General features: G+C 39.3%; 1 protein-coding gene across 2 annotated transcripts in view; it reads left to right on the top strand.

The window, feature by feature from the left end:
- Nucleotides 1–15,369, top strand: part of LOC114658374 (dihydropyrimidine dehydrogenase [NADP(+)]-like) — a 1,245,381-nt gene that overhangs the window by 628,515 nt on the left and 601,497 nt on the right. For both annotated transcript variants that reach the window (XM_028810459.2, XM_051933021.1), the window contains one exon: nucleotides 10,416–10,626. In XM_028810459.2, coding sequence (XP_028666292.2) covers nucleotides 10,416–10,626 — 211 coding nt within the window. The remainder of the gene's footprint in view (nucleotides 1–10,415; nucleotides 10,627–15,369) is intronic.

Here is a 15,369-nt window from a genome sequence, read left to right as displayed (position 1 = left end):
GAAACCCACGCAGACACGGGGAGAACATGCAAACTCCATGCAGGGAGGACCCGGGAAGCGAACCCAGGTACCCAGGTCTCCCAACTGCGAGGCAGCAGCGCTACCCACTGCGCCACCGTGCCTCCCACCATGTAAATATGTATCCAGTTTAAATGATCAAGAAAGATGCGAAAATGGTTTGGGGTTCCACCCAAAAAATCTACAATGTAGTCAACAAATGCTCATTGAAGCTGCATAGTCTCTTCTGCCTGGGTCCAAAATGAGACTGGTGAATGGGAGAAAGTGGCTGCCTTTATAGCTGCTGAGGAGGAGGGGGTGTGTCCAAGGGGCTGGAACCAGAAGTGAGGTCACTGTTAGGGAAGGTTCTGGAAGTGAAGGTGGAGTTAGGCAGGCTTCTGTTCAGAAGGTCTGGTGGGGAGAGAGAAAAGGCATTAGTGCATCCCATTAGCCCCTGTTCCAGCTTACCACGTTAAGCCAAGTCCATTGCCTGCCTCCCATACCTTTGTCTGTGACACTAGTTAATTATTATTCTTTTTACATTTTGCATTAGTATCATGTTTGTGGCTTTTTTTGGAATTTTGCAATGTGCACTTCTAGTACTTTTGATTGCAACATTTGCTGCAATAAGAAACAGTTGTTTACACCATTTCTCTTGTCTGTGTCTCTCATTCACTCATTAGTAAGTTCAGTCATAACTACAAGATGTCCTTGGTATAGTCTGTGTGGGAGTTACAACTTGCGGGGCATTACAGACTAGGACTCCCAAAGTTCTTCCCATAAGGCATACTTTCAAGTTGAATACCTTCCCGTTGTGTCATTATATGCATTATTTTAACTTCCTACATTTAAAACCTTAAATCTTTTTGCATTAAACTTCATCTGCTATGTACTGCATATTTCCATCATTGAATTCTGCATATGTTCATCTGTAATGATTTTGCTGATTTTAGTTCATTCCGGTCTCCCCAGTTTAGTGTCCTTTGCAGAATTGATAATATGGCTAACAATTAGGTTTCGTGGATCAATTATATACATAGAGAATAGAGGCTACAGCACTGAGCTAACAGTGACTCTGCTTTACGGTAACATCATCATGACCTGTTTTTATATTTACTTAAGTCAGTTTTGCCTTCATCTGTACACTTTGTAAGGTTCTTAACAGTTTGAAAACCTGCAACCACAGGGTTAACCAACGCTGAGTCTAAAACACATTTCTGTAGCAGATTTTTCAGCTAGCCCCAGTATATCCATTAAGATCCTTTCAAGAGGGCACACAGAAATAGGGCATGAAAATGAGTGATCAACTGAGGCCAAGTCAGCCTGCAAAAACTTACCACTTAGATAGTGAGTGGGTGGAAGTCTTCTTTTTAAAACGTCAAAGGGCAAATGTGTGTGTGATGTGCCAAATATGTATTGCCATTCCAAAGGAAGGGAAAAAGGAGAGTTTTTTCTTTTTTTTGTACTATTCTCAAAATCCGGCATGGTTGTTTCCTGAAAACCAAACATCTTTTATCGGCTCTGGAATTAATGGAGTGTTCACCTCTTTTATATGGTCCAGGGAGTAATATTCGGGACAAGAAGCACAAAAACTAACAACTGTGTTTTTAAAGTCTTTCTGAGTTTTTCTTGTCACCCAGATAGACGCTGAGCAGTTGTGTTTAAAAAACCATAAGCAGATCTCTATGTTTGGTGTTGTGGATGGCCAATTATTTTCTTCCCTCACCAACATTTGTGCTGACCTGCTATACTATATTGTTTATACCTTTTAACAGTACCTCCATATTATTCATTTTTTAGGTAGTCTTTATGAAATTTGAACAAAGGTCTACCGGGATATCTGGAATTTTTAGTTAATAATCTTTTATAATCTTTTGTAAGTATATATATTGTGAAGGACGGCCAGGGCCCTTTCCCGGCCAGGATGCCGTTGTAACAGGTGGCGCAGTGGTAGTGTTGCTACTTTGCAGTAAGGAGTTTGTGGGTTCGCTTCCTGGGTCCTCCCTGTATGGAGAGCACTTTTAGTAGTGAGAAAAGCGCTATATAAATGTAAAGAATTATTATTATTAAGGACTTGGAGAGCTGATGAGCACAGTGCACTGCCTCCCCCAGATAGCCAGATGCAGCGGTAACTTGGATCCCCACAGGGCTCCTTGGAAGTTGGAGCCTGGGACAGCCCTGTTGGGATCCTTGGTAGCAGCCAGGGTGAGCTGCAGAGCCCTACTTTGTTGGGCTCTCACTACACCTGGGAGTGAAACCAGACATCGCAAATGAGCTACCTGGAGTACTGCCAGCTGCAGCATAAAAGAAGCAGCCTGCCTTCATTCAGGGTGCCAGAGTTGGGAGGAGGAGGAAGAAGACAAAGAAGCTTGCCAGGAGGAATGGAGGCAGACTGAGAGAGGAAGGACATGAGAGGAGAGCAGACAAGTGCGGTGTCAAGATGTTTTCTTGTACATGTTGTACTATGCTGTGCAGGTGGGAAATGAAAGGAAAGGAGTTTCTCACTGAAAATAGAGCATGTGTGTTGCTGGACTTGTGCCTAGTGTCTGTCTGTGTCAGGTTTGGGGAGCTGGTCTCTCTCTCTCTCTCTCTCTCATATATATATATATATATATATATATATATATATATATATATATATATATATAATAGTGACACGTGAGTCTCTGTCTTGCACTCCAAAACACTAGGCTGTTTCTCAGTACTTTAGCAAAACCAGCTTTATTCAATTTGAAACAGGAACAGCAGAGTTATTTATTGCAGTGGGAGCTACCACTTTCCTATACACAGACACAGCAAGCGGGCAAAGTCGGGGCCAGGTCTGTGGCCAAGTAATATTGTTGTCTGCCTTAATAATGTTCCTTGCATCACCCATCGGCGACAGGATAGTGTGATCTCGATCGACTCGTAGTTGTTTCCGCAGTGCTATGCTGTTGCATTGCCAACCTGTGGATGCCTCAGCAACGGACAAGCAGTCTTCCACAGACGCGGCAGTTGTGTTTTGGTGTTTCATCCTGTTGGGGAGTGGAGGGGGGTTGGGGGTTGTCCTAAAAGAGTTCAGAAACCTCACATCCCCCCCCCTTAGCTTTTTTCACATTGGTGTGGGCAAATTGACTGTCCAAGCTGGGCTCGGCCAGGTGAAAGAGAACATCAGCATTAGTTTTTATATATATATATATATATATATATATATATATATATATATATATATATATATATACAGGTACTTGTCGACTTACGACCGCGATTGGCTCCGACTGACTGGTTGTAAGTTGATCTGGATGTAAGTCGGCCTATGTTAATTTAAGGTAAGAATATTAGACTGGGTAATAATATTGTAATCATCTTAAAGTAATATTTTATCAACATTTTCTTACTTTCTAAGACAAACACAGCATACTACAGTACAATTTGTTTAATATGTGGAAAACGTACAAAACAAGAAATACTGTACTGTACATTTAATTCCTGGCACCACTGGTGCTTGGCTGCGGGTTGTCGATATCTCCTTCATCAGATCAGGCGAGGCTGCGGACGGGGTGATGGGAGGAGTTGCTCTTTTCATAAACATAGTGAGCTTCGTCTGAATTGTTTGTTTTTTTTTCTCTTCATAAATTTCGCAATAAGGACGAAATGTGTTGCGTGCCATCCGTTTAATCCTCGCAAATCGTTCAATATTTGGGTCCATTTTTTCAAAATGAGCGAGGAGTTTATTCAGTAGAGATAAATCTTCTGACAATCCCTTTGTGGTGAACATTGTTTGTGGCACCTCCTCCTCTTCGTCTTACTCCAATTCTCTTGTTTCTTCTTCCGCCACTCTTTCTTCTTCCAATTCTATCAGCTCTTCATTCATAAGTTCACCTGATTCCCGGTCTAGCAACTCCTCGACATCTTCCATTTCACATTCCAATGAAAGGTCTTTTGACAGTTTCACTATTTCTTCACGAATCTCATCAAGTTCTTGTTCACTGTTAAATCCAGCAAAAGTATTTACATAACGCTTAACACACTTCTTCCATACGCCATTCATACACTGTGAGTCGACATTTCTTGCGGGGAGGGCTTCTGTTTTCTCTGATCTGAGTTCACCTCTGTTATAGCGCGTCTTTATTTGAAAAGAGCAGTGTCATATCGGGGCGAGTGTGAACGCTAACTTTGACAAGCACTATAAATTTACAGCGGTTGTTACAGACGTAAATCAAATGTATGTTTTTATTGTATAATATTAACAATAACAGCAGCTCTCTACTCAAAGCGGTAAACTCGAGAAGCTGCTAGCATCGAACCCAGAAGCTCTTGATTGGGAGTCAGCAGTTGTGTGTGGGAACTGTTAACATTTGAATGTGATGATTGTATATAAAACTTGTGCACGAACGAGACTGGGATAACTGTGGATGTGGATGTGAGTGGTGTGTGTGACTGAGAATGACTGGTGTGAAGCCTGAAGTCCAAATATCAAATAAACACTTTCACAAGTACAAGTATAACAGAACAAGTGCGCTTTTATTCAAGAAGAAAAAAGAAAGCAGGTTGCGGTAAGCAGTTGATGCGACTGCTTGCGTAGTGCAATCCTAAGAACTGCCCAATCAAGAGCTTCTGGGTTTGATGCTGGCAGCTTCTCAAGTTTGCCGTTTTGAGTAGAAAGCTGCTATTAGTGTTAATATTATAGGGTTATATGTTAGGGTTATATTATTATCGAAAATTGCCAAAACAACAAGACACAAACACACGTGGGGCAACACTGCTGCGTATATTTTTACTGCTGCGTAGCGAGACTTGAGAGTGCGGGAAACTGGCGCTGCCAACAGCTGGCAGGGGAAACAGTCAAACGCGTCGTAAAGTCGAACAGTCGTAACTTGCATAGGTCGTATGTCGACGAGTACCTGTATATATATATATATATATATATATATATATATATATATATATATATATATATATATATATATATAATATAGTACTAGGGTGTTGTACCATGTTAGCCATTATGAATGTAGTGATAAGTCAAGCAAAATTACACCTTTTATTGGCTAACTAAAAAGATTACAATATGCAAGCTTTCGAGGCAATTCAGGCCCCTTCTTCAGACTTTTCACTATATATATAACCACAAAGTTTCCAAGCTTAGTCCGAGCTTTAAAATTGCTTTGTGGCCTTGAAAAAGTCTATTAACTTGCCTTTGCTTATATTAAAAATGGTGTGGACTGAATAATAATAATTATAATAATAATGAAAATATTATAATCACTTCCCCATACATATTTAAGGATGTTATCATTTTACTGTTGTCCATGAAAATGATATAGAGCAGGAGGTGACATTATAAATCTCATCTGTGTACCTTCTGGATGTGTGTGGTCCCATTAAATTGGTTTTATACATTAGTATGTTGTTTTTATGTATATTTTTTTTGGTTAGTGTGGATGCCACCATTTTGTCCTTGTTGTTTATAGCAGTGGGACTCCACTATTATCATGTGAACCAAGGAGGTTTAACAGTGTGACATCATCTTCTGTGAGGTGTTGAATATGGTGGCAAAGGTGTTAAAGAGTTCAAAAGACTCTTTCTTTGGTTGATAGGGTCAGTAGTGTTACATGTACAGAGAACAGTGAAATTCTTACCTACGTGTGCTAATCAACACACAAGACATCATCATTCTCCAGTGCCATGATTAGTGAGTATACATACCTTATCTCAAATCTTCTGCCTTCCTTACCTGGAAAATATTAGAACAGCATGTTACCGCATACATACTGTATGGAAGCTGTTTTAATAACATATGGCATATAAGTATAAGCATAAGTATACTTATTTGTGTGCTGTTGAGAAGTGATAATCACTGATACTATTATCATTATATTCCATATTTTGTGATTAGAGGAAACAGACTTAGGGAAAAGGGCGAGAGGCCTCCTAAAAGTTACACTAAGCAGATTAGGACCTTCACTAACCTGCACAAAGTAGCCTAACCCCAGACATTTATCCCCAAAACCCCACAAACAGGCTTTAGCCTGCACAGGCCTACAATGGGGCCCTGGGGTTAAAAGTATATTAAAAATATACTTTAAATGTCCCAAGCCGTACCAAATTAAAAAAAAACACCAAAAATGCACCATAAGGGAAAAGAACTCTTGTTGAGAGATAAGTCTAAAACAAACTCTTTATAAATGAATGAATGTTTATTATTAATTCAAAACAAAGCAAAAATGGCAAAAGGAGAAAAATAAGAGGATAGATACTGCTAAAAACGCAACCTGTAGCAAACAAATCCAAACATGAGTTTCAAACAATCAAAAGCCAGAAACAGAAGTAATAAATCAGAAACCAGTACAGCAATAATTCAAGTAAGTAGTCTCCAGCCTCTAATATATAGACTATGGACGTTCCTTCAGCAGTGACATCAGGGTGGTCCCTTCTCCTTGGGGTTCCACCCATAAAACATAAAGAACAAAAATACACTTAAACATACAATACATAAATTCTCAATATTAAATAAACACAACTGACATTTTGTACAAAACATGAAAATAATAAAACTGGCAATACAAAGGAAAATAAAGTTAAGCGATGGAAATAACTCTGGCTGTAATTTAACAACATGCTTCTGTTAATATTATGTAGTATTTGTTAAATTTAGATTCCATGTAACTGATGTTTTTATGGCAATATTTACCTTCTAATTAACTATGCCTCATATTATTTAAAACATTATATTCATAACTGTATCTGGAAAACTGCAACACATACGACTGTGGAAAACTAAGGCAATCATTCATAAAAAGTGATATTTGGTGGTCCAGCAGAAAGTGTAAAAGAAGGTTTGTTTAAGAGTACTGCCACTGCAGGCACAGGTCATCCCTGAATTTGATATGTTGGTACTTTCAGTCTGTCAATTTTGCCCTTTGCTATTTTGACTGGACATTTTTCTTCTATATCTTCTTGTCTGTTTTAAACAGTTTTCTTCCTTTTTAACCATAGAAGATTCCTTCTGCTAGTAACATCTCACCTATTTATGCAACCTGGTTCCTCAACGTCTTCAGCCAAACTTTCCCTGTGAGCCACTAGAGCTGTATGTGTGTGAGGCAATGTTCACAAAAATGATATCCAGCATCCTGCATTCTGTTCTTTGAGGCTCCATTCACTGACATTTTTAGATTATTAATGTATGTGTCACAGATTTATCAGGCTTTGACTGGTGACGTACCCATTGAGCAGTGCTATAGGAAGAGTCCTTGTGGTTTCGAACTTCTTCCACTTACGGATGATGGAGGCTACTGTGTTCATTGGGACCTTCAAAGCAGCAGAAATTTTTCTGTAACCTTCCCAAGATTTGTACCTCGAGACAATCCTGTCTCGGAGGTCTACAGACAATTCCTTTGACTTCATGCTTGGTTTGTGCTCTGACATGAACTGTCAACTGTGGGACCTTATATAGACAGGTGTGTGCCTTTCCAAATCATGTCCAATCAACTGAATTTACCACAGGTGGACTCCAATTAAGCTGCAGAAACATCTCAAGGATGATCAGGGGAAACAGGATGCACCTGAGCTCAATTTTGAGCTTCATGGCAATGGCTGTGAATACTTACTGTATGTACATGTGATTTCTCAGTTTTTTTATTTTTAATAAATTTGCAAAAACCTCAAGTAAACTTTTTTCACATTGTCATTATGGGGTGTTGTGTGTAGAATTCTGAGGAAAAAAATGAATTTAATAAATTTTGGAATAAGGCTGTAACATAACAAAATGTGGAAAAAGTGATGCGCTGTGAATACTTTCCGGAGGCACTGTATATACAGGTGGTGCAGTGGTAGTGCTGCTGCTTTGCAATAAGGAGACTGTGGAAGATTGTGGGTTTGCTTCCCGGTTCCTCCCTGTGTGGATAGCGCTTTGAGTACTGAGAAAAGCGCTATATAAATGTAATGAATGAATTATTTATACTGTGTGTAAATGTAATCCTGCTACTTGTAGTTTAATTCTTAGCAGACTGTCCCTGTCTTTCAGGTGGGCTGGCTTGCCCACTTGTCCTCTTTGCAAGTTTCACAACAGACCACTCCCTTGTCTCATGACCCTGGCCTGTGCTTCCTGTAAAACCTTATTTATACATGAGGAAGCCACAAGGCAAAAATGATGTTTAAACATGGAGAAATTACCTCACATGAACTGGACATACTGGGTTTTTGCTGCACACTGCAACAGAATTTTTCCTGACTACCCAAAATACCAAATTTCAAGGAGAGGCTGGTGTGATTCAACTCTCCGAAGCCAAATTTGACAACAAATTCAGGGAAGGAAATTGCAAATAACACTTGATTAAATGAAGCAGTATGTAAAAAAAAAAAAAAACCACGGAAAAATGTGACCGATTCATCAATGCCAAAACAAAGAAAATGAAGTGGCGAAGTGGAGCTCTATCTATTCCAAATGACATGGGGTGGCTACCCACTTTCATTAAGCACGCTGTGGAAGATCTGAGTTTATAGCTTGTGGCTACAATTCTCTGCATCGCCCCAGAAAGCAAAATATGAAAAGGAATTTCCACCTTTTTACACAATGTGACTGGATTTGAGTGGGTGCTAGAATGATGATGGAGGGGATGAATATGATGTAACGGGCCAAAAAAAAACACAAGGAAGACAGGCAAAAATATTTGAAGTGCATCTCTTCATCATTTAGTTTACACATTTGCTGAACAAGAATATTATACTCGCCCTTGCTTCACCACTTTTGGTTAATGGGTCTGCCGTTCTCCTTTTTCTTTCCTTTTCAAGCCAGTAATAACAGACACAACTGTTCTTCCATCAGCAGAGTCTCATCAAGTGTAGCCAGTTTTCACTGAACAGACATCTGAACAATTCACTTCCTTTGCTCTGAAATCTTTATGTATGGGACTTTTATCAAACACTGCCACCTAGTGACTGGGAGAATACAGATGCGCTGATCACACAAGCCACCAAAAATGTAAATGTGTTTTGATTGCTGACAATGTGTGCGCTTTGTGTTGTGGTCTGCATGCAAGTTTAACGTGGTAAGCATAAATAGGTCTTAAGTAAGCCTGTCTTGCCCACAGACTAAACATGCACTCTGGTCCAAGGAGGGTTTTAACTCCTCCCAGGGTCAGGAATGGGCCACCATTGACTATACAGACAGAAGACTAAACCAAAATGAACAGGCTCCTGGTTCTGCTGGATTCCTAAGCCATAAAGTGTTCTTAAAGTATCCTTGAAAGGCTCCACGGTAATTTCCCTGCTGCCCAAAGTCTTAAAGAGAAGCCCTGGCTCATACATGGTTTCTTTTTCTCTCGAGTTCCGATGCCACTCGAGGTTTATCTTTGGATAAGATATGTAACTCCCTAGAGGCTCATGCTGTTACATTCTGGTGCTCTAATATGCCAGTGTGAGTCAAACTCTTGTTTAAACCTTTGGATTTTCTCCTATCCATACTACCCTATTGGTGCTCCTGGCTTTTGCAACCTCTCATCAGCCAGGCACCAATTCACTCCTTTCTCTTTCTCTCACTCATATATATGTGACATTTATATGCACAAACATAAGGAGAGGACTATAACAAAATGAACTTAAACCTTATAAAATAAAAGATATTGAAGTTATGAAGAACAGCCGGCTTTCATCGTCTCACATTGTTTTAGAAGCCAGAAGTTCAGCATGTTGCTTGGGCTACCATGGAAACCATAATAAGGCTATACAGTGTCAACCATGGAGATGCAGGCACACATACACTACATGTTTGTGTAAATAGGGACAGATGGGTAAAATGATGCATTATATATGAAGGAAAAACAATGGAGCTGATTGTTATATTTCTTTTGATAACAATATCTTAAATAGTTTAGCAGATGTTGCCCACTAGAAGAGGAAAATTGTTTGCAAGGTTACTGAGAGTGCTTGGTTTTAGAATCCCAGTAGGAATCCGTAAACTCAGTGGGTTTAAAAAAAATAATTAGTATAGCTTCAACTTTCAGTGAGCTTTGTGTACAGATGAGCAGTGAGCCAAATTATCTATGAGCTCTATAAAAAATTTAACAATCCTTATTATCTCATTATCACCAAATCAAATGACATTACTATGCATGCTTAGGTAGATATTGCTGCTGTAATTGTGTTTGCTTGATTATTAGAATCGTAAGACGCACCACTGCTGTGTTCAGCTTCAAGGAATTTGCAAAATGTGAACCTCTGTGCCTTAAAGAGTATTGTAGGAGGAAAATTAAGCATTCTGCATTTTTGGCATAGCCATCAGGGCACAGACTGCCAAGAAGGTCATACAGGCCTAAAATTGTAAGCTAACTTGAATGGTTATGTGGATTTCTGCAATGAAAAAAATATATCTCAGTATATTTGAAACTTGTAGCCTCCTTGCAATTGTTCATGCTATTTTCATTGCTTTTTTATTATAGATGGAGCTTGCAAAAGAAGAAAAATGTGAGTTTTTGCCCTTCCTCTCACCTCGGAATGTAGTAACAAAAGCTGGGCATATAGCTGGCATTGAGTTCTATAGAACAGAACAAGACGAAGAGGGCAAATGGATTGAGGATGAAGACCAAATTGTCCGCCTCAAGACGAATTTCATTATAAGTGCGTTTGGGTCTGGACTAACAGATGTGAAAGGTAAGTTCAGCAAAACTGAAGGTAAACTTTCTAAACTTTTTCGAATTAGCTCAGTATCAGTTTTCATGAGACATTACCTTTAGCATTCTTTACAATTTTCTAACTTTTGTTTCTTAAAAAATGTTTGGACACAATGAGGTCCAAGAGAAACTCCCAGCACATTTTCTTTGAGAAGTTCTTTAGGGATTCATCAGGCATTATTACAAATTACAGATCTCGATTTTCGATTTTGTCAAGTTCAGTGTCAGTTACACCTGTTCATAAGCATATTTCAAATATATTTTTTATTATTTATTTAATTTTCCTATACCTGTTTTATCTGACCTACACAATCCTGCCTTCTTATTCTTCTTCTTTTGGCTGCTCCCGTTAGGGGTCACTATAGCGAGTTATCTTTTTCCATATTTTCCTGTCTTGTCCATCTTGTTCCGTTACACCCACCACCTGCATGTCCTCTCTCACCACATCCATAAACATCCTTTTAGGACTTTCTCTTTTCACTTACTTGGCAGCTCCATCCCTACCATCCTTCTCCCAATATACCCAGCATCTCTCCTCTGCACATGTCCAGACCAGTGCAATCTCATCTCTATGATTTTGTCTCCCAACCGTCCAACTTGTGCTGATCCTCTAATTTCTAATCCTATCTATCTTTGTCACACCCAGTGCAAATCTTAGCATCTTTAACTCTGCCACCTCCAGCTCTGTCTCCTGTTTTTTGGTCAGTTCCACCGTCTCCAGCCCATATAATATAGCTGTTCTCACTACTGTCCTGTAGACCTTCCCTTTCACTCTTGCTGATACCAATCTGTCACAAATTACTCCTGACACTCTTCTCTACCCACTCCACCCTGCCTGTACTCTCTTTTTCGCCTCTCTTCCACAATCCCCATTACTCTGTACTGTTGATCCCAAGTATTTAAACTCATCCACCTCCGCCAATCTCTACTCCCTGCATCCTCACCATTCCACTCATTTACACACATGTATTCTATCTTGTTCCTACTGACCTTCATTCCTCTCCTCTCTATAGCATATCTCCACCTCTCCAGGGTCTCCTCAACCTGCTCCCTACTATCGCTACAGATCACAATGTCATCAGAAAACATCATAGTCCATGTGGACTCCTGTCTAATCTCGTATGTCAACCTGTCCATCACCATTGCAAATAAGAAAGGGCTCAGAACTGATCCCTGATGTAATCCCACCTCCACCTTGAATGAATCCATCACTCCTTCCGCAGACCTCACCATGGTCACATTTCCCTCGTACATATCCTGTACAATTCTTACGTACTTCTCTGCCACTCCTCATTTCCTCATACAATACCACAAATCCTTTCAAGGCACCCTGTCATATGCTTTCTCTAAGTCCACAAAGACGCAATACAACTCCTTCTGGCCTTCTCTAAACTTCTCCATCAACATCCTCAGAGCAAACATTGCATCTGTGGTGCTCTTTCCTGGCATTAAACAATACTGCTGCTTGCTAATCATCACCTTCCTTCTTAACCTAACTTCCACTTTCCTCCCATTGGTGTCTCCAAGCTGAGCCTTAATACATAAGTATGGGTGTATTCTCTGAAAAATCAAAGTGACAACAGGAAATTGAATACCTTTTTTTAACCCTTTTTATAAGCATGTGGAGGATATTCAAGAGTCATTGACCATGGATGATTTAGAATGAAAAACTAGTCACCGCTGAAGTTTAGAGAACTTGTTGGGGATGGAATAGCTGTAGACCGAGAATGCCAACAACTAATTGTTGCAGTTATAACTTTTATATCTACATGGATACCAGAAGGCAAACAAAAAGATGGCAGACCAAAGAGGACTTGGAGAAGTGCAGCAGAAAAAGAAACTCCATTAGCAAGATAGCTCTTTGTCATCTGTTAGATGGACAGCATGGCAGCAGGCCAGATCTTCAGTGAAAGACAAATGCCAACGGTGCTGCATGCATGTCAGCCTCATGTGCAGTACTGAACAAATAGGCTAGGTGAGGTGAGGTGTGCTCTCTGAAAATCTGTACAAAGGTCACCATCATTTGGTGTAAGACCAGCAACTTGGGAAAACAGCAAGACCAGCAATAAATATGCCAGCTATGGGATGCTATAATAAACTTTAGTAAAGAGGGAACTGCATTCGGTAATGTTCTGATTTACAGCTATTTGCTAATTAATCTGAATGACATAAGGTATCTCAAATATTCTACTGTATATACTAACATATACTTGTAACTTTTCAGCTCAGCCTGAGACCTGTCCAAGGTTACTATGCTCGGCGCTCTTGATATCTTGGTAAAATAAAAAACTTCAGATCATCTAGAGTTTCAACTGAATATTTAATGGTGATTTTCTCTATTGAGCTACATACCTTGTATCAATAATTCCAAAACAGGTAAAGCAGATTAAGAAAATGGAATCATTTATAATAGAGGGCACTACCACTTCTCTGTTCCAGGTATTTGGTTTGATTCCAGGCTGGAGCAAATTTAATTTCATTGTTTAACATAACCTGTGGAGAGAAAACCAGAGTAGCCAGAAATAAAATCTCAAACAAACATAAGGAGAACAAAAACTCTTGATGGACAGTGTCCAGACTGGAATAGTAACAGAGGATCTGTGAGGCAGCAGTGTTAACCTCTGTGCAGTCCTTCCTTGGTGCAATGAGTCCAATTTTCTTCTATGTGTGTTTCTCCCCAAGCACCCAAGTTGATTTGATGAAACTTGGCTTCCATAATACAACATGCAGATAGCAGAATGATTTTATTGACAAGATATTCTATGTTCAGTTTTGAACACGGTCCTCATCCAACCTTGGTACAGAGCTAGTAAACAGGAATACCAGGAATGATATCCTTGTCCCATTCATCTCCACTAACACAAGTTCTATTCCACTAAAGAAATCAAATCTTTTCCATTTTATTGATGGCTCCTTTGATTGAATTTTTTTTGCTTGTGCCATCCATGAGCTCTTACTGCCTACTATGCAACATACGCAACAACTCTTCTAACATGGCACCTTCTGTTACAACAGGAGCTGCTGCATCTCTTTTGAATGTGTGGTTGTTTGGATTATTTAATAACATTATTTAATAACATTCATAAGGCCTCCTGTCTCTCCGAAAGTGTTAAATACTGCATTTATTGTAGGAAGTGTCTAGCAGCCTAGGTAGGACTAGGAGATGTGTCACAGATTATTACAAGGAGCATGTCTATGAGTTGCCAAGACCAAAGACCTCAATGTGTCTATGGTTGAACATTTCATGTCCCCTGGTTCTAGTCATACTGATTGTAATATTTGTGCATGTCCATGGGTTGTTAATGAAAAATGGCCAAAGTGAAATTCATTTTTAAACTTGGATCACACATTCATCCAACCTTTATGACAGGCAAACCTTTTAATTTCTCCCATTATCTTTTCTGATAGCAGCCTTTTACCACTGTCATCTTTCCTGACTTTCTTCCCCCCGACCCTTTTATATATCCTTACCCATTTACTCTGTTGAACATTGTGCTTCTACACTTCTGATTATTTTTTCAGCCTATAAAAAACCTTTCCTTTTTTCCTTTTGTACAAAGTAATGGCTTCTGTGAAGTGCAGCACAACATAACATTTATCATCTTGTCAGACTTTCTTAATTCAATTCAGTGTCTCGAAGGGGGCTAAGCCTATCCCGGTGGCACTGGGCACAAGGGAGGAAACAGCCCAGGACAGGATGCTAGTCCATCTCAGAGCCCAATCACTCGCACACCCACAACCATACTCATACTTATGTTCAGGCTAATGTACAGTAGCATAACCTTAACCTGCATATTTCAATAATTGTAAAAAGCCTCCCTCCACATTTTCTCCATATTACTCTTTCTTTTTTAGTATATTTATTTTTTTCATTTCATGAAAGGCACATTTTCCTGAGTTTAAAAATCCAAATCATGAGAGATTATCAGAGCTTCAGCAAAGAAAGCCAACTGGGATATTTCACCAGTCATGTACCACATGCTGTACCTTGAATTATTCTTGGAAAATTTTCTTAGCTGCTTCATAAAGAAAAGACATTGCTCCCTCCTGAATAAGTGTTTACAGTCAGTCCACTTATCTGTGTTTACCAGATTTCAGAGGTATTTAACGTGATTCCTATCACTTCAGTGAAAGCAGTGATAATGTGGCAGCCCCCTGTCATCAGGTTTAAATTTGTGGGTAATGGCTTTCATCTTTCAGGTGTGGAGTACTGTTGATGCTTTTCTCTTTTTTTGTCAAAGTGGTGAATTTCATGCTGACTGTTACATCAGTGGCAAAGACAAAAATAAAATGGCCATTGTCCTCGATTCCAGAGATTGTGATAATTATTTTCAATACTCAGGATAGAAGACCTACTGCGTTATAACTTAAGTGTTCCTTTTGTCTAGTGTCCTTCAGAACAAAAGATGACTGCAGTTTGTTGGATTTATTTTAGACAATATATTAAATACTTAGTTTAGTTTACTTTATTGTTTATAATGCTCTTCCCTGAGTATAAGCTCAGAGTATTTGAGGTTACAGTAAAGAATTGTACTGAACTTGATACCAATTCAGTACATATACAGTGACTGTATAAAGTATACACACCCTTGGACGTGTTCACATTTTATCGTTTTACAACATTGTGGATTTAATTTGGCTTTTTTTGACAATCATCAACTGGAAAAGAGTCTTTAATTAAAGTCAAAGTGAAATCAGATCTCTGCAAAGTGGTCTAAATTAA

The sequence above is a fragment of the Erpetoichthys calabaricus genome, chromosome 10 (genome assembly GCF_900747795.2).
Source record: "Erpetoichthys calabaricus chromosome 10, fErpCal1.3, whole genome shotgun sequence".
Classification (NCBI taxonomy): domain Eukaryota; kingdom Metazoa; phylum Chordata; class Cladistia; order Polypteriformes; family Polypteridae; genus Erpetoichthys; species Erpetoichthys calabaricus.
Note: the sequence above shows the minus strand (reverse complement) of the source record. Positions and strands in the feature narration are given on the sequence as shown.